Below are 19,541 nucleotides of genomic sequence, written 5' to 3' on the forward strand. Positions count from 1 at the left end.
GCTAGAAAAATAGATGATCAGCGACGAAGGGTTGTCGCTACGAACATAACTATAAAGACACATTACTCTAACGTTGAGGCCTACCTTTTGGTCCTGCATCTCCTAACCATCATCCATTGAGTTGGTACAAGACAACACATCAATCTTAACTTTATGGCTGGTAATGGGTCAAATACGTTAGGGAAAAAGTACACAATTAGGCTACTTGAGTTTAGGTTGGAATAAGCATACGTTTGCGGTTGTAGCTCGTGGAGTGGGACTACTGCCTCTAACTCTGTGTCCCTGGTAACTGACTGAGCCCAGTGACGAGAGCACAGCATAGACACTCCGGTCTCCTCAGTTCGCCTCGCCAGCCGAGGCCTCCTATCAGAGCATGACTAAGCAAGCTCTGAGAGTCTCTACTCCCCTCCTCCTCTTAGAGAGGGCATGGTCCTACTCAACTTTGTAACTCTCTCTGCCTCTGAAGAGCTGCCAAGGGAGAGAGTGAGTGTGAGCGAGAGGGTGTTTTCTGAGGTCAGAGTGAAAAGATGGACCTTAGAAATAGAAAATAAAACTATTTTTATGAATATGCCATTTAATTTTAAGGGAGAGACTGCATAAAATAGTAAACTGATCGGTAAAAATAGTGCAGAGTGAATAAAAGCAAAAAGGCGCAGATAGCGTGAAAAGCTAAATGAAAGGGAGGTAAGTAACGAGGCGACTATAACCTACAGCAGGGATCATTAAGATTTTTTCAACATGATTACTAATTATTTGGAGAGCGCAAATTGACTGCAAGAAGCTCAAATAGATGTATTTGACTAAAACAATACATTTCAAACCTTGCTTACATTTGTATGCAATTACACGTATCTCTCTATTAGGCATGGGAATACTGTGGAACAGATTATCTAAATTAAAATCACTTGGAGCTGATTTCCTGCTGTTAACAGTCATTTATTTCCAACAATTAAAATAAAATAAAAAACTAAATAAACTCCAAAATACATACAGTACCAGTAGTTTACACACCGACTCAAGGGTTTTTCTTTGTTTTGACTATTTTCCACATTGTACAATAACAGTGAAGACATCAAAACTATGAAATAACGCATATGAAATCATGTAGTAACCAAAAAAAGTGTTAAAATCAAAATATATGAGATTCATCAAAGTAGCCATCCTTTGCCTTGATGGCAGCATTGCACACGCTTGATACTTCATTGGAGCAAGAAATACGGTGGAAACCAATTCGAGCCCATGACAAACACCAATTCAACAAGCAAGTGACAAAACTTCAGATAGAAAGGCAGAGAATCGGAACATGGCGAAAATCGTACTGCAGCTGAAGTGCAATCTTCTCCCATCACAAGGCAAAGAAAACGGCCATCTTCTATGGAAATACAGAGGTTGCTGTACTGGGTCAATAAAGCCTGAATGTTCTCTAATGCCTCCATTTTAAACACACACACACACGGCTCCTCAGTGGAGGACCATTCTCCTCAGTGAATTTAATAGAAATAAAACTATACTAAATATATTCACCTCACCAAATAATTGATTAAAACACACCATCTTGCAGTGAAGGTCTACAGTAGCCTCAACAGCACTATGTAGTGTAGTACCATAGTGTAGCTGGAGGACAGATAGCTTCCATCCTCCTCTTGGTACAATGACTTCAATACAAAACCTAGGAGGCTCATGGTTCTCACCCCCTTCCATAGACTTACAGTCATTGTGACATCTTCCTGAGGACGACCTCCAACCTATAAGAGATCTTGCAGCATGAACTAACATGTTGTCCACCCAATGAAAGGACCAGAGAATGACACTAGTACTGAAAAAATAAACTACAGCTAGCTAGCACAGAAGTGCCTAAAATGTGGTGAGTGGAAAGACAGTTGAACAGTTTTGAATATAAGTTTCTTACAAAACTAAGGACAAGCAAGAGTGAGATATATATGGTTGTATGTTTATTAGCTTGCTGGCTATCCAACACTGGAACTCTTCCAAGTCAAGATTTTCATTTTATTAATTTATTGCCACCGGGGCCCACCAGTGTAATTGCTAAACTGCTTTCTGACTGTACATTGTATTGCATGATTGTCGCCGGTTTACTAACACGTTAGTTCTAGTAGCTATGTTGACTATGATGGGACAACGATGTAGGCTGTGTATCGCGGCCAGCGGTCCTGATATGAAGGTTTGGCTTGGAAAGGTTTTTTCACCTGGTCAGACAGCTGATGTGTTGTGCACTGAAGTACACAAGCGACAGGAAAAGGTGATAGGAGGAAAGCATGTTGATAGTTGCGAGAAGGAATTATATATACAACAAGCAAAGTGAGCATGCTATTTTTTTGGTGGCTGCTATGAATGTGAACTGTGTCTGATAAGGGGTGTATTGATCCCGCTAATTCGGTTGAAAAACGTTCCTTAAAACGGAAGCGGGATGAACATACATTAATTTGTACAATAGAAACTAATTTGTAACTGTTGGACTAATGATTACACCCTAGATCAGCTAGATGCAGGCAAGAGTGTGCAAGGCGGTATTGAGTCATTGTCTCGTACCTTGATTACTCAAAATTCTCTCGACCGGTGCACCTACGTTGTAAACTTTCACTCATTGGTACAGGGAAAATGTGAGTAGCATATGAGCCTAAAACTATCAACGTTAGATTAAGCTGGGTGTTACTTTGAGCTGGGTGAAAGGAACATGAATTAGTCATCCACTATGCTGTAATTGAAATACAATGCTCATAAACAAAGATCATCCTCCCTCATCTTAAACGGCAATGACCATCACTGACACACACCTCTACCTACCTTTCTCACCTCGCGACGGAACAAACAGAGGTATTCATCTGTCGTGGGCATATACGTAGGTGCTTTCAGAAGTGTGTTTTGAGTGGGGAACGATCAAGGTCTAACAGGAGGTCCTGAGATAATGTAAAAGATGTAGCCTAGCCTGACACAAGGCTTGTGTTAGGCTACATCATGATTGCCAATGGGGGAAAAAAATAGAAGATTGACTAGAAAGCTCTGCTTGAAGATGACCTGTATGCTGGAATACATTGCATGCTGCAATTCTTTAGACCGTTTGATCAGACTTCTTCATTTGCTCTGCCTCCTTGTGAAGGCAAATTATAAATAAACAAAAAAGTGAAAAGTCTTAAAACCCATTATAATAAAGGTAATAATAATCTGAATAAATGAGTTGCAAATAAAATCTGCACACACACAAGATAAAATATGGAGGATAGGTTTATGGGAAGCTCCAAGACAAATTGGAAGAAAGGCTCATTATTGAAAATTGGGGGCCAACTCAATACTTCCCCACTGAAACAATGCCTAAGGTGGACTTCAAATCAAAAAGTGTTGTGTGTAGTAGAGCAGTGTGGTCCTCTGATAGACAACATCAAGTAAAGAGTAGAATGAAATACTTGATTGCAAATTCAAGGTCACTCTCCAACCCCAGGTTATGAGTGGACTGAGTGTCATTCTAGAAGGAAGCATGGGAGTCTCAAATCCAGAGTAAGCTGCTGATCATGTGAATCAATATCGTTGATGACGATTCAAGCTCAAGTGAATTGACTCCAGATGTGCAACGTGGCCTTGTGAGCCCTAGCCCCACATGACCTCTTCACCTGATCCTGTGTCACTCTTGGCCCAGAGGTTTCCGATGACAACCAAGCTGGTGTACCCAGGTGCTCCTCCCTCAATCCCAACTCAACTCTGGTAACCAACCCTTGCCCATAGCCCTTTCCTCAAGAGTCTTAACAGAACTGAAGGGACCAGACAGATCTCCTAATCTGCAACCTATAGCACCTCTCCAATAGCACTTCCACCTGTCCAGGTCCTATCTGGTCTGCGTGAATTATGTGGGAAGGGGCTAAGGGTTTATGAAAAGGGGTTAAAGAGCAGAAGGAATCCGGGCCGGAGCTGCCCGTCCCAGGCAGGTGGGTGTGGTGGAGAGAAGGCCCTGGCTCCTGCATGCCAGACTAACCCAAAGCAATGCCAGGAATTTCATTCCCAGGAACCCCAGCCAGTGCGGGCCTGCACGGCACGACATGCAAATAGTGGGGATGTGAATCTTTCACATACAGGAACGATACTTTTTAGTTTGAAACAATTCGGTTTGATTTGAGAACGAATAAATGCAATTCAGTTCAATGCACTAACACATTAATTTTCCATTCTAAATAAAAATCTGCTCATGGAACTCATGAGCTGGGCCTCCCTGAGCTGAATCTGTCTGAGTTGATTTATGTGCGTGTGTCTGTGTGTAAATGTCAGCACCTGAGCTGAGCCATAAGGGAGGCTCGGCATCTGGGGGAGGGGGGCAATGGAGCCACACTTCTAAAATCTAAAATGACAAGTTAATTAGTGGATTAATTGTTTGAGCTAGTATTGTATCAATATTTATCATTTACAAATTAGCTATACTTTGAATTTCACCCCATCTCAAAATCTAATGGTTTTGACCATTTTTAAGTTTTTACAGTGACATTTTCTTCTCCTCTCGCTTCAACCATGCAGTGAGCCTCGCAAAAAGGATTGTGGTCCACGTTATGAACTTTACCCTTTATATATAGAAATTACCATATACAGACAAAACTATTGCTGATGGTGAAACTGAACAATCTAAATAAAATGTATTTTAAGCACTGTTTGGCAGGTAAATCCATATGAGAGTTGTCTCCGGTAGCTTACTTGTATTCCCCTAAAACACAATTTTCAACAGTGCATAGATATCAATACCCAGCAAACACACACTTTTAGTCAACTAATATAGCCTAATATCATGCAAGCCATTTTACTATATGAATGCTGAAGGTGCCGAGCAGATGTGGAATATCAGGAACAGACCGCCTACCCCACATTGGTCAGTGCCCAAAGCTGAGCACAGTTTGCCTAGGCTACTGATGATGTCTGGGGTTGTTTAGCATGCAAAATGACTTGTAGATCAATGACTGTCAACAGTCACACGCAGTTCGACACTGAAGGAGAGGACACCAGTTGTCACAAAAGATAAGGTAGTTTCAGAAGGTAGAAATAATTTAATACGATTCCCAAAAAATTGTGAACAGGTGATTTGTGAAGTTTTATTCGATTTTATGACCAGATGCAAGCTACATTTGGATCGGTTTGGGGTCTGCGGACCGATGTTAAACATTTGAATCGGGGACCGATGCATATCGGTGAATCGTCACATCCCTAGCAAACAGATTAGGGGAAAAACAGAAAGAGGAATGGGGCACACCGTTTATATGGAAAATTGTCTGCCCTTGAAAATTGTGATTATTGCAGATGCTAGACTGATTAATTATCGCCAAAGAGTAGAGGCAAGATGCAGCATGTTTGGATGTTGAATGCCATTGTAATGTGAAAAGTCTTTGTAAGTACATATGGAAGAATCAGTGTGACATTTTCCATCCCCAATTGAAGATCATGTCCATTGATGTTTACAGGGCTGGGAGAATATTAGGGGATATTCTAGACTACAGCTGGTTTTTTTTTTAAAAACCTGACCACAACTTATCCCCACAAAATGAACAAATTACTCTGTGCATAAAGTTTTTAAAAAATCCAGCAGAGAACTTCAAAGACTTTGCAAACTCACGCCATTGGAAATTTGTGGGGAGGCTAAAATGAGGGCTTGCTCTTGACAAAGCTTTTCCTGGCAGGGCTGGCTAACCTGGCATCTTGGCTTTGGCAAAGCAGGCCAAAATGTCTTGAGCAGTGGACCATGGAGAAAAATATATATTTTTTTAAATGGCATGACAAAACTGACCCTATTTCCCCATTTCATTCCACAGCAGAAACCTAAACAATGCTCATCCACTGGAGTGCATAGGCGATAGGCCAATGGCTAAATCAATAGGGTGAACAGAGGGTGTGTCAACTTTGAACAGTTCAATGAGGAGAAGCTGGTCTTGCCATGGGGCTCTTTTGAAGTCTTCCATAACCGCTCCTAGACTTGTTGACACAGCTTGAGCGGGGAAAGCAACACTTGAGGGATCCAATGGGGGTGGTTTGGAGGAGAAGGGGGTAAAAGCTTGTTGCAAAAATGTCCTTAATGCGACCCACTGGGGCTAAACCACCCCTTCGTTGTCGCTCACTCCTGTTTTCTGCGAGGGCTGACTTGCTCTGACCTCATGCATTGGGCTACATTCCTGCCATGCCTGTGGCGTTGTATTGCTACAGCATCATCACACTTTGGCATTTGCCGGCCCTTGCCAGTCTACACACAACAGGAATGCAGAGGCCATCCCCCCTCGTTGGGATTCCACATGTGCCAGTCATCCAAAAGTGGGACCTCGAGCAAAGACTTGAACTGTTTCTCTGCGGCATTCCTCCACAGTTCGTTCAATCTCCCACATAAGACCAACTTCTCAACATAACTCACAGTGTACCGTTTCTGCAGCGTTAGCTAAAAGATTAACCGAGGCATGTCAAAGGTAATTTTCATTTCCAGATTCATATCAAGCGGCACACTTTCATTACATAATTCAGTCCTAGCTGGTCCATTAGGATGTTTTTCTTTCAGTAGGCTAGAATTCAGTTTCGGTATTATTAACCTACTGTTTAAGTATTGTTCTGATTCTTCTTAGCATTCTCTTCTCCTGATCACTACCTCCGGTCCAACGTGACACAGAGGGGCTTAGGCTGGGCCTACCCCTTCATGTCAAACTCGCATTGTAAATTGGGATACTTATTGTGTTTGTTATTCAGGTGTCCTTTCATCTTGACTACTACCATTATATAGGCCCAATAGTTTTTCTGTTTAGGCCTAAATTGGTTGGTCTGGAGTGGTTTTAACTAAGAATGTTGCAGTGGCCAAACATGAACTAAATATATGCTAGTCATTGAAAACACTCATCTTAAGAAAGCACTGGGGTGAACAAATAAAAATGTAAAGAACATTTTTTTTAAAGAAAATTCTCAACTGTTATTGTAACATCTCACTTGAGAGCTGTGACTGAAGTTCACTGACTCGGCATTCCCCTGCTTGCAGCATCTTGCTGAAAAACCCCACCCTAATCGCCTCACGCAAGCTATAGGCCTCTATTTACCAACACACACACACACATGCAAACCAGGGAGGCGCGAGTCAGTGTTCACTCTGTGTAGACCAAGGTACCGTGTGTCACTAAAATTTGCCCACATCAGACATTTTATTTCAAACCACCTCAAAGGTCTGTAAATCGCCAAAAACACGGCCACCACCTTCATGAGACTATATGAGGGCGTCCCAAAATATTGAGACTGAGTCAGAACCTACTTGAAAAAAAAGTGCTGAGTCAATCTTGATGAGCTGTGACCCATGCAATGTTTCAAAACCTAATTTCTCTTCAAATACCTGACAAGTTCGATTCCCGGGACCACCCATTATTATTATTATTATATTATTATTATTATTATTATTATTATAAGTCTAGGTGTGCAATTTGCATGTTCTTATTTTCTTTGGTAGGAGGTAGAGTAAAGCAGTGTATCACAACAACAATATAAAAAGATACTTATGACTAATCTAGCAACAACTACTGTAGTGTCAATGATGTTGTCCATGTAAATGGTCAAATAGTCATTTATTGGTCATGAATAGGCTATGACAGTCACCTCCACCAACATAGCATTTCCAAAACTGCCTTCAGGGACAAGAACAAACAAATGACTCGTTTCATGATGATGATTAGTACTACAATATTCAGGGTTGCTGCTAGCAAGTACTTTATTTTATGTCTGAAATTGAGGGCCCAGTTTCAACGTTACTATGGAGCCCTTCGCTTAGGAAAAAGTGATGCAGTTTTGCCGAGGGGGGGCGACGTTCTGTGAGCGTGACAGCGTCCTCCCCCACAGAAGCTTCCAGTTCCGTCACACTCAAACTGACACTGTGGACAAGATGTACATACAGTGACGCTGAGATCGCAGATAAAAAGGGGACGTTTTTAGGAATGGTATAATGGATGGGGAACTAGTGACGTTCGAGTTTAGGTGAGGGAATCAAACAAGACCATTTGAGTCAAACATAGGGCTGTGTCATCTGTGGCTCAGTTGGTAGAGCATGGCGCTTGTAACGCCAGGGTAGTGGGTTCGATTCCCGGGACCACCCATACGTAGAATGTATGCACACATGACTGTAAGTCGCTTTGGATAAAAGCGTCAGCTAAATGGCATATATTATTATATTATTATATAGAAGCATCGCGTCCCCACGGGTGCACCCCAATAATGAGCGGGGGGCAGCTAACAGTAATCGAAATGCAATTTTATCTTGGTACTATTAGCACACACAATCATCTCGCTACACACGCAATAACGTCTGATAAATACGTGTATGCACCCAATATGTGATTTGACCAACCAAACCATGTGTCACTGGCAACATGGTGTGTTTTGACGTGGCACCATTAAAATGTTTTTAACAAACATTAACGTTAACTGGCTAGCTAATAATAGCCACTTTGCTTGTAATGCATACCCTCGCCGTCTAACGTTAATTTGTTCGCTTGGCACCTGCCAACTTCCTAGCTTACCTTGTTCAGGGAGGGTACCAACAGCCCCCGCCATTTCGGTGCGTTCTCCTCGCTGAAAAAGTCGTACTGAACCTGGGCCGCTTGCATGGCTTCAGCTGCCGGTCTTCGTGCGCTATCTTGCAGCCAGTGAGCGTTGTGTGTTCACCGCCACTTCTCACATCAAAGCAGTATATAGTGTGGCCTGTGGTTGGAACTGAGAGGTGCAATATTCTGTGCGGCCCGCTGCCTCAGAATATCCACCAAATGAGCATTCCTCTACCAAAACAGTTAACAATGCGACCATTGCATCGGCAGTGTACAGATGTTGATAGCTGCTAGCTAGCCGTCTCCAGCTGCCGAAGCAAGTCGTTATCGTTAGCTAGCAGGCTTGCTCTTTCGGGACACCGAGAGTTTAAAAAAAGCTCAAAATGCACGAACCCAAAGACACTTCAAACGCTAACTAACAAGCTTGCGTTACTTTGGCAGATGGACATTTTTCCAAGTTCCGAACTGACGTTGTTGGTGGCAACAAATGTTACCCTAACTAATTTGGCAAGCTAGTAGTAGCTAGCTAGCAGCCGAGCTGGTGATGTTACTAGCCGTAGCGGATCGATCCGAATCGGAAGATGGTTGGAGTAGTGGTGAACTAACTAGCAATATGTGGACAGTGGCGTAGCTGACTAGCTAGTATCCAACGTGGGAGTGAGGGTGTCACTTCACGTTTCGGGAAATGCGATACTGTTCGTCCTTTTCGGCCAGTTGAATCATTCCCTATATTTTGGGCAAAAAAAACCTCCTCGGTACAAAATCGCCCATTTTCACCGAATCTTCGGCAGGGTGGATATTGATAACCGTGTTATCCTCCATGAATTTATAATGTCCAAAACATGTCTTCAGACTATTTAGCCTTTTTGTTTGGTTATCGAGAAAACCAAGAATCCACGCAAAGGCTGGTTTTAATTACCAGTTTACCTTTGGTCAAAATTATTTATTTAGACGATTGTTATGACTCGGGTCGGGTGCAGTTGCTGGTAGAAGAATATTGCACAGGCGCAGATGATAGCTAATGACGTCGTTAGGGCTTGTTTACGATAATCATCGCGCCTGCCCACATTCGCAGTCCTGTATACTATCTGAGAGCAATAATTAATTAAACGATAGCATGAAAAACATCGTTTGATGAGAAAGATCAATTGAAACCATTGCATACTCACATTGCAAACTCAATGTGCCTAGTCACATTACCTCCGTCACTACAATATTCCTGCACATGTACATGTAGTATTGGAACTGACTTAAAAAATATTTTCTGTATTTAGTATGCTTACTTAATTACTTTTAAAAAAATTATCTTGTGCTTTTTTCTAGTAATACATTGTTCTGGATTATTGCGTTGTTGGGTTGAGTTTGCAAGAAAGGCATTTCACTGTACTTGTGCATGTGACGTTAAAACATGAAACTTCAAACATACCAACGATGCATGTGAACTAGTGCTAGTTTTGTGCGCACGCGGTGAGGTCGCAGACTTGACGAACAGAGCCCAGAGAAAACATAATGGAAAGCATTCATCTTTTTGTGGCAAAGCAGACACCTCCACTAACTAACTGGGTGGAGCAGTTCATGGTATAGTAAGCATTCCCAATGTTCAAAATACACATCTACATCTTGGCAGAAATGATTCTAAATGATTCTTTCCACTAAAATGTCAAAGAGAAAAACATTAGACTTTATCTTTTTTCTATCGCTCATCAGTCAATCAATGTATCCCTTCGTGAGTTAAAATGTTTAATATGTAACATGTCCAAATATAGCAGTTGTACAGGCGAAATTAAGCAATTTTATTTTACAATATGTACATGACACAAAAGCAATATGGAAAGAAACCAAGTGAGAAGATCCTTATACTTCATCATACCGTCTAAAATTTTGGAGAAAAATAACAGGCTTCCTATGGCTCATCAGTCAATCAATTTAGCCCATCGTGAGTTAAAATGTTTAATATGTAACATGTTCAAATATTAGCAGTTGTACAGGCACAATTAAGCAATTTTATTTTACTGTATGTACATGACACCAAAACAATATGGAAAGAAACCAAGTCAGAAAATTCTTGTACTTCATCATACCCTCCTTTAGTTGTGTAAGCTACATGATGGAGTCGGCAAATCACATTTAGTGTTACATGTTCAATTTGGCCCCACATATTCCCACTGACTCCCCAATGCATGAGGTAGAGGCCTTACTATGACGCCCAAACACCAGAACAAACCATATGAACAATGCAATTTAGCAAACATTCAACATTCAACTCATTGGCCACCATACGGAAAAATATTCTAAGATGGTACAACTGCCCAGAGTCTCTTCAGTTTGAATGCAGTTTTAACAACAGCGTTGGCGTGTATGTACAAAAATAAACCTTATATTGCCCGGTTAAATTTGTCTGAGTTAAAGTGTGTAGTATGATGTTTTCTAATGCACTCATGCAGATACTTTGTTATAAGCACAACTTAACCATGCCTTAAATGTAAGAATAAAGTGTTTTATTGCGTACAACTATGTGCAAATTTCACAACCAGTGCATATCTGAGAATTGACAACTTTCTATGGGGTTGGAATTAAAGTGTGTGAAAATAAAATGACATTGCATATGGCTTTATATCAAAACGAGTCTAACATATTAAAAAAAGGCAACACATGATCAAAATGAACAGACACTTTGCTCTTTGACATCCTACCACTGTTTTGTAAAATTACATTAGTTGACAAGCCCTTAAAAGTTGTACCCCACATTGATTAGGCAACAACTCTTTATATCTCTTAAGTTGGGGGGCAACTTTACAAAATATATGCAGCATGGTTATCTACATGACATACTTATAGTGTACAACCTCAATATTCTATTTACATTAATTACAAACACATCGGTCAAGCACTTGTCAGGTAAGGATGCATGCTCTCAGAAGTTGGTCAATATTGAAATAGTGTGATATCCAGGAATGTGGGTTTGTGTTACTATAAATGTTGACTTACAATTAAAATCATAAGGTTCAATTAAAAACCGGACATATCCAAGGTCGCTTGCTCGATGAATAGTCCGATTGCAATTCCTTGGTCTCAGATGCAGAGTCAGAGTTGTCCTCCTCATCATAGTCTGTTCCCATCAGGGATGGGGTCAGTTCCATAGTTTAATTTCAGGACATGAATTCCAATTTAATAATAGAAAAATAAACCTAATTGCAATTTTCAATGAATGAATTTCATTCAGATTTATAACCTCTTAAAATGTAACTGAAACCAATCCTGGGCCATGTTCATTAAGGCATACAATTAAATAATGTTTTGCAACCGACAATGAAACTAAGGTTTCTTATTGGACAGGTTCAGACTGTACATCCCTGTAGCACTCCGTTTCAGAAAGCTTTATGCCTACTGAACAGGACCCTGGTTCCCAGAGCGCAGGGTGGTTAGTAACTGTTCTCGTGTCCAGCCAGGATGTATAGGTTGCTGTGTGCTGTAGGGTTGTCTGTAGGTCTGCTCTCCAGCACCACAACCCTGCAATCAAAGGTACAACGGGCGTATTCAGTGATGTGAAATGTTCTGAATGTTGCAGATAGAAATAAAATGAACTGCATGAATAAAATATAGCAATCTTCTGAGATGTGACTGCAAAAAATAAGATCTGGAACGCCACCATAGCTATTACAGGCAGTAATCGAGGCACTTAAAAATATATTTACCTTGCATATTTTTATTTATTAATTTGACAGCACCGAAATGAGGGAGACAGCATAGAAATGAGGGAGATATGTGTAGAGGGACAGATAGATGAAAAGGACAGAGGGGATTCGTACCCATGTCAGCAGAGGTCGCTAAACTAATTTGTATCCACAACACTAAACACAGGTTACCCCAAATGGTGGTGATTTTATTTGTAAGTTTTCTGAGCAAAAATAAAATCAATTTTATTTTAATTGTGTTATTATTTTATTGTCGGACATAAGACTGTAAAAACACCAGCAAATCAGCTCCAAGTGACTTTAATTTTGGAAATCTGTTCCAAAGTATTCCCACGCGTAATAGAGACATAACAGTATGTGATCGTATACAAATGTAAGCAAGGTTTGACATGATTATTTGTTTGGGCTTCTTGCGGTCAATTTGCAGTTCACAAATGATTTCTAATTATGTTCTGGGCCCCCTGACCATCCGCTCCCCCTCAAAAAATAGTCCTGAGGCTGAATCTAGTTGATGATCCCTGCTAAACGGATTTAGCCTCAATCTAAAAATGGATTTCTCACCTGTCTGATCCGAGGAGTCGGAATATCCTGGTGTTGTCGGAAATCTCCTGTGTAATCTGGTGGGAATATGGACAGGATCTAATATTAACGTCATCGCAGTCATTATCATAGTCATCATATTAAAACAACAATAAACAGTTCAAATACTTGCCTCATTAGATTTGAAACTCCGCCCTTGCATGCCATGTCTCCAGAAAGCCAGAACACTGTCTTGAAGGCAGACTGTGGAAAAGATGGATGTTTAATATACCATATGAAAAATTCAAAATTTGACCAGAATGTCATTCATCATAACATGACTGTGAAACTCTGCTCTCCATTCTATAGCTGTTGATACATGTGTGTGTGTGTGTGTTGGCTAAACTCTAGCAAAGGGGTCAAGGGCGATTACCTATCGACTCAATCTGGAAATTAAACGTCAGCTCAGCTGAAAGCTTTCTACTGGACTTCAGCCTCCCCTGCAGATTCACAATCTTAATGGATCCTGGGGAGTTAAACAATGATGCTATTACAAGAAACTGAAGACATCCAGGCACAAAATGGTTGCCCTCCACCCAGGCGGGGTGCAACACATTGGTGGCTATTGAGGTGAGTTTCCCTCCATCTCATTTAAAGGACTGCTCAGTGATAAAACATGATACACTGTTAATATATTGTCATAATGTTATTAGCAACGCATACAATGAACGTACAATGCATGTATAATCTACATAGATAATATTACAATGCAAATCCGATTTTTGGATTGCCAAGACATGCTGCTAGACTCACGATCCAGGCAGACAAGAATGGTGTCTCTTTCCAGTTGAGTCACATGGATTACACAGGTCTGTGGAGTGTCTAGGAGGAGATAAAAACATAAAAACGTCAACTAACCATTTAATCTGTTGCTTTATCAGCGTCAAACATTTTCCATTATGAATGGAATCAAATAGGACTATATTTTCTCTAGAGTTGTGTCAAGTCTATGTCAATGAGGAGTCAAGGTCAGTCTTTGAATGAGACCTTACCGGACTCTTTGAGCCAGGGGCAAGCGGTGTTGGGGTCCAGCGTCTCAAAGCGTACCACCTGGTTGAGCTCCGTGCCCTTGCTGACGCCCATACAGATGAGGGGGTACTGGTGCTCGGGCACCACAAGCATCTCAAACACCTCCATCGGGCAGGGCAGGGGAAAGTCAATGTTCTTAGGAAGACAGGGTTAGCATTAGCTATGTCAATGTTAGAAAGAGAGGGTTACCATTATCACTATGCTACATTGGTCTAGACTCTAGCATGTTAGCATGCTAATCTCAAATTCAATGTTCTTGCGAGTAGAGGAGCGTTAGCATCAGGCATGTAGACGGGTGGGGTGTTTACCAACAAAGCCAACGCGTGCGCGCAACCACAAAGTATTAGTGACAACATGTACGATATACAGTTGAAGTCAGAAGGTTACATACACTTAGGTTGGAGTATTTAAAACTTGTTTTTCAACCACTAAAGTTTTGGCAAGTCGGTTAGGACATCTTTGTACATGACACAAGTCATTTTTCCAACAATTGTTTACAGACAGATTATTTCACTTATAATTCATTGTATCACAATTCCAGTGGGTCAGAAGTTTACATACACTAAGTTAACAGTGCCTGTAAACAACTTGGGAAATTCCAGTAAGTGATGTCATGGCTTTAGAAGCTTCTGATAGGCTAATTGACATCAACACATTCAAATCAAATCAAATCAAATTTTATTTGTCACATACACATGCTTGTGCTTCTAGTTCCGACAATGCAGTGATAACCAACAAGTAATCTAACTAACAATTCCAAAACTACTGTCTTATACACAGTGTAAGGGGATAAATAATATGTACATAAGGATATATGAATGAGTGATGGTACAGAGCAGCATACAGTAGATGGTATCGAGTACAGTATATACATATGAGATGAGTATGTAGACAAAGTAAACAAAGTGGCATAGTTAAAGTGGCTAGTGATACATGTATTACATAAGGATGCAGTCGATGATGTAGAGTACAGTATATACGTATGCATATGAGATGAATAATGTAGGGTAAGTAACATTATATAAGGTAGCATTGTTTAAAGTGGCTAGTGATATATTTACATCATTTCCCATCAATTCCCATTATTAAAGTGGCTGGAGTTGGGTCAGTGTCAATGACAGTGTGTTTGCAGCAGCCACTCAATGTTAGTGGTGGCTGTTTAACAGTCTGATGGCCTTGAGATAGAAGCTGTTTTTCAGTCTCTCGGTCCCAGCTTTGATGCACCTGTACTGACCTCGCCTTCTGGATGATAGCGGGGTGAACAGGCAGTGGTTCGGGTGGTTGATGTCCTTGATGATCTTTATGGCCTTCCTGTAACATCTGGTGGTGTAGGTGTCCTGGAGGGCAGGTAGTTTGCCCCCGGTGATGCGTTGTGCAGACCTCACTACCCTCTGGAGAGCCTTACGGTTGAGGGCGGAGCAGTTGCCGTACCAGGCGGTGATACAGCCCGCCAGGATGCTCTCGATTGTGCATCTGTAGAAGTTTGTGAGTGCTTTTGGTGACAAGCCGAATTTCTTCAGCCTCCTGAGGTTGAAGAGGCGCTGCTGCGCCTTCTTCACGACGCTGTCAGTGTGAGTGGACCAATTCAGTTTGTCTGTGATGTGTATGCCGAGGAACTTAAAACTTGCTACCCTTTCCACTACTGTTCCGTCGATGTGGATAGGGGGGTGTTCCCTCTGCTGTTTCCTGAAGTCCACAATCATCTCCTTAGTTTTGTTGACGTTGAGTGTGAGGCTATTTTCCTGACACCACACTCCGAGGGCCCTCACCTCCTCCCTGTAGGCCGTCTCGTCGTTGTTGCTAATCAAGCCTACCACTGTTGTGTCGTCCGCAAACTTGATGATTGAGTTGGAAGCGTGCGTGGCCACGCAGTCGTGGGTGAACAGGGAGTACAGGAGAGGGCTCAGAACGCACCCTTGTGGGGCCCCCGTGTTGAGGATCAGCGGGGAGGAGATGTTGTTGCCTACCCTCACCACCTGGGGGCGGCCCGTCAGGAAGTCCAGTACCCAGTTGCACAGGGCGGGGTCGAGACCCAGGGTCTCGAGCTTGATGACGAGCCTGGAGGGTACTATGGTGTTGAATGCCGAGCTGTGGTCGATGAACAGCATTCTCACATAGGTATTCCTCTTGTCCAGGTGGGTTAGGGCAGTGTGCAGTATGGTTGAGATTGCATCGTCTGTGGACCTATTTTGGCGGTAAGAAAATTGGAGTGGGTCTAGGGGGTCAGGTAGGATGGAGGTGATATGGTCCTTGACTAGTCTCTCAAAGCACTTCATGATGACGGAAGTGAGTGCTACGGGGCGGTAGTCGTTTAGCTCAGTTACCTTAGCTTTCTTGGGAACAGGAACAATGGTGGCCCTCTTGAAGCATGTAGGAACAGCAGACTGGTATAGGGATTGATTGAATATGTCCGTAAACACACCGGCCAGCTGGTCTGCGCATGCTCTGAGGGCGCGGCTGGGGATGCCGTCTGGGCCTGCAGCCTTGCGAGGGTTAACACGTTTAAATGTCTTACTCACCTCGGCTGCAGTGAAGGAGAGACCGCATGTTTTCGTTGCAGGCCGTGTCAGTGGCACTGTATTGTCCTCAAAGCGGGCAAAAACGTTATTTAGTCTGCCCGGGAGCAAGACATCCTGGTCCGTGACTGGGCTGGGTTTCTTCTTGTAGTCCGTGATTGACTGTAGACCCTGCCACATGCCTCTTGTGTCTGAGCCGTTGAATTGAGATTCTACTTTGTCTCTGTAATGACGCTTAGCTTGTTTAATAGCCTTGCGGAGGGAATAGCTGCACTGTTTGTATTCGGTCATGTTGCCAGACACCTTGCCCTGATTAAAAGCAGTGGTTCGCGCTTTCAGTTTCACGTGAATGCTGCCATCAATCCACGGTTTCTGGTTAGGGAATGTTTTTATCGTTGCTATGATTTGAGTGACCCCCTTCTGTCAAGAGACATTTTTTATGTTTTAGCGTTAATTTTGTGTTGCAGTTTTAATGCAAGTTTGCTGCAATTCTATACATTTGCAGTGGAGTGGAAAGAAGATTTTGCAATTTAAAAACACATTTCCTGCAATTCTACTAATTTTGTCATGGGGTGGAGAAGAAAATTGGTTGTTTTACAGCTCATATCCTGCAATACTACACATTTTTCAATATGGCGGAGAGAAATGTTTGCAGTTTTTAATATGATAAAGTGAGACTTACAAAATCAATGGGGGCCCCCGACCGGTATTTCGATCACGATAACAAGTTTAGTAGCTGGCTGCTAAACTAACTTTAGCAATCAAAAAATGTGTTTGCTGACATGGGCTAATTGACTGACTATCAGTGACTGACATAAGAGAAAAACTGCTGATGCACAATCAAATTTAGAAATTGCACCATGTCAATTCTACTATCCTGACTGACCTAAGAACTCCTTGGTCTAGACTCTAGCATGCTAATCTAAAATTATGTTCTTGGGAGGAGATGGCAAGAGTTAGCATGAGCTTGTAGATTACAAAGTAAGGGTAGCCTTGTTGGCATGATTATCTGAAACCCGAACACCTCCATGGGCATGGCAGAGGAAAGTTAATGTTCTTAGGAGAGGACAGGGTAAGTGTTAGCTCTTCGGTTACAAAGCAAGGGTAGCTTAGTTTATGTTTATGAAACACAAACACCTCCAGTGCCAGTGGGCAGGGGGAAGTCAGTGTTTTTAGGAAGAGGGAAGTGTGTTTCCATTAGCATGTAGGCTACAAAGTAAAGGGATGTATCTTAGCATATCTCAAACACCTCCATTTGACAGGACAGTTAAAGTTGTGGATTGTCTTCCCCGGAGGCTCTTAGCATAGCTACCATCAATGCTTTATTGTTTTTGGTTGAAACCTCATATGGCTATGACATGTGCTGTCAGCACTCCTCAAAGGTTTGGAAGTAAACCGTGAGCCTGGCAAACACAAAGAGATGACTAAATAAATGCACACAGATGCAAAAATTCTTACCTTGATAAGCATGAACTTCTGCATGGGCTCCACCCATTCCAACATGACCACACTGGATTGGAAGGCCCCACACAAGTACTTGTGGCCCGTGTAAGGGTTTCTCACTAAGGGGGAAATTGTTGGTAGTCAGCCGGGGTTGTCAATCATACTAAGCTGTGACCACAATAATAATTTTTTCAAAAACCTTTCAACTATTGGTACTCAGATGAAAAGGTTGTTGTCATAATTGGTTATAAGGGGAATGGAGAAGTATTGTGTTTATTACATGTAGTGAAGTGATGCATCTAAGAAACACAGTAGTGTAGCAACTACTCTCAATCTTGTACCAAGATGACGTAGCAACTTGTGAGAAAGTAAGGGGTTGGATCTAGAAAGGGGGGAAAACTAAGGGGGAGAGAGAGAAAAAGCATAAGAGTAATAAAAAAGAGAATGTCCATCTCTACTCACCCACACAGCACTTCTGACATCCCTTGGTGTCGGGAATCTTATTGGAGATGGAAAATTTCCTAAAAACCACAATAACAAGGAATTTAGTCGGAAAAGTGGGACTCTTCCCACAGAAAACTCCTACACACAGAGACATCGCCTTACTCCTTACCTTGGAATGATTTTGTCTGGGAGCCGGTGGGTGGGGATGGCCATTGGCAGCTTCTGCATCTGTCGAGCATGCTCGTACAGACCCGCCAGATTGTGACAGTATAGCTGAGAAGCTTTTCCTGCCAAAAAACACAACGAACACACCTTTGAATGCTTTGAAAATCTTAGATTTTCACGCAAACAGTGCAGTGTCTAACTGCTGGTATATCTGAAGCAAGTATTGACAAGTAGTATTTACGATTTATATTTACGAGTGCATATTTAATGATAAAATAAGACTAATGCTCTTGATGACATATTGCTGCTTTTGGTTTATGTTTTTAATGTATGTCACTGTCATTGGGGTGGCAGGTAGCCTAGCGGTTAGAGTGTTGGGCCAGTAACCGAAAGGTTGCTGGATCGAATCCCCGAGCCGACAAGGTAAAAATCTGTCGTTCTGCCCCTGAACAAGGCATTTAACCCACTGTTCCCTGGTAGGCTGTCATTGTAAATAAGAGTTTGTTCTTAACTGACTTGCCTAGTTAAATAAAGGTTAAATAAAAATGTAATTAAAAAACAATGTGTGTGATGTGTCTGGAGAATCTATTCTATAAACTACAAATAAAACAAACAATGTACATTTTTTTGTTATTTGTTGAGATATATTAGCAATGTGTGTGTGGCAATACAGGTTTCTATGATGAATCCTTACCAGATATGGAGAGCAGACTATTACTCATGACATAAAGCCACGTACACCTCCGGGGAAAGAGCTAGGGAATAAAAACATGTTTCAGTTTTTAGTAGGTGGTACAATGAATCATAATACGTGTCTTATTGACCAGTTGTGGATAAAACCTCAAATCCTTGTGGATAAAACCTTGTGGATCAATCCTCAAATCCTTTACTTGAGTCACACAGAAGGAAGCATTCAAATTGAACTATAATCTGTAGTATGATGCGATAAGAGAATATTTTCCACCTTCACATAAATAGAACAATTTTAATTTACTGGCAACAAGATAATATAAATGAAATAATAAGACACTGACCTGTTCCATGGAGGAGTCATGTAGTTCGTTGAGATTTAGAGTGTAAATGCCCTCTTCGGCGCCAAATAGCAGGTATTGGTCTAAAACAGAGAA

General features: G+C 41.7%; 2 protein-coding genes across 6 annotated transcripts in view; both read right to left on the reverse strand.

Annotated features, from left to right (window-relative positions):
• The window catches only part of LOC118389101 (son of sevenless homolog 1-like), a 70,066-nt gene extending 60,512 nt beyond the window's left edge, over positions 1-9,554 (reverse strand). For all 4 annotated transcript variants that reach the window (XM_035778845.2, XM_035778842.2, XM_035778843.2 and 1 more), the window contains exon 1: positions 8,520-9,554. In XM_035778845.2, coding sequence (XP_035634738.2) covers positions 8,520-8,606 — 87 coding nt within the window. In that variant the 5' untranslated portion in view covers positions 8,607-9,554. The remainder of the gene's footprint in view (positions 1-8,519) is intronic.
• Positions 9,555-10,479: 925 nt separating this feature from the next.
• Positions 10,480-19,541, reverse strand: part of LOC118389102 (mitogen-activated protein kinase kinase kinase kinase 3-like) — a 76,326-nt gene continuing 67,264 nt past the window's right edge. For both annotated transcript variants that reach the window (XM_035778847.2, XM_035778846.2), the window contains 11 exons: positions 19,449-19,528; positions 19,109-19,169; positions 18,419-18,536; positions 18,268-18,326; positions 17,821-17,924; positions 13,810-13,981; positions 13,571-13,639; positions 13,191-13,283; positions 12,951-13,021; positions 12,800-12,855; positions 10,480-12,053 (listed from right to left, as the gene is read on the reverse strand). In XM_035778847.2, coding sequence (XP_035634740.1) covers positions 11,966-12,053; positions 12,800-12,855; positions 12,951-13,021; positions 13,191-13,283; positions 13,571-13,639; positions 13,810-13,981; positions 17,821-17,924; positions 18,268-18,326; positions 18,419-18,536; positions 19,109-19,169; positions 19,449-19,528 — 971 coding nt within the window. In that variant the 3' untranslated portion in view covers positions 10,480-11,965. The remainder of the gene's footprint in view (positions 12,054-12,799; positions 12,856-12,950; positions 13,022-13,190; positions 13,284-13,570; positions 13,640-13,809; positions 13,982-17,820; positions 17,925-18,267; positions 18,327-18,418; positions 18,537-19,108; positions 19,170-19,448; positions 19,529-19,541) is intronic.

The sequence above is a fragment of the Oncorhynchus keta genome, chromosome 10, assembly GCF_023373465.1.
Source record: "Oncorhynchus keta strain PuntledgeMale-10-30-2019 chromosome 10, Oket_V2, whole genome shotgun sequence".
Lineage (NCBI taxonomy): Eukaryota > Metazoa > Chordata > Actinopteri > Salmoniformes > Salmonidae > Oncorhynchus > Oncorhynchus keta.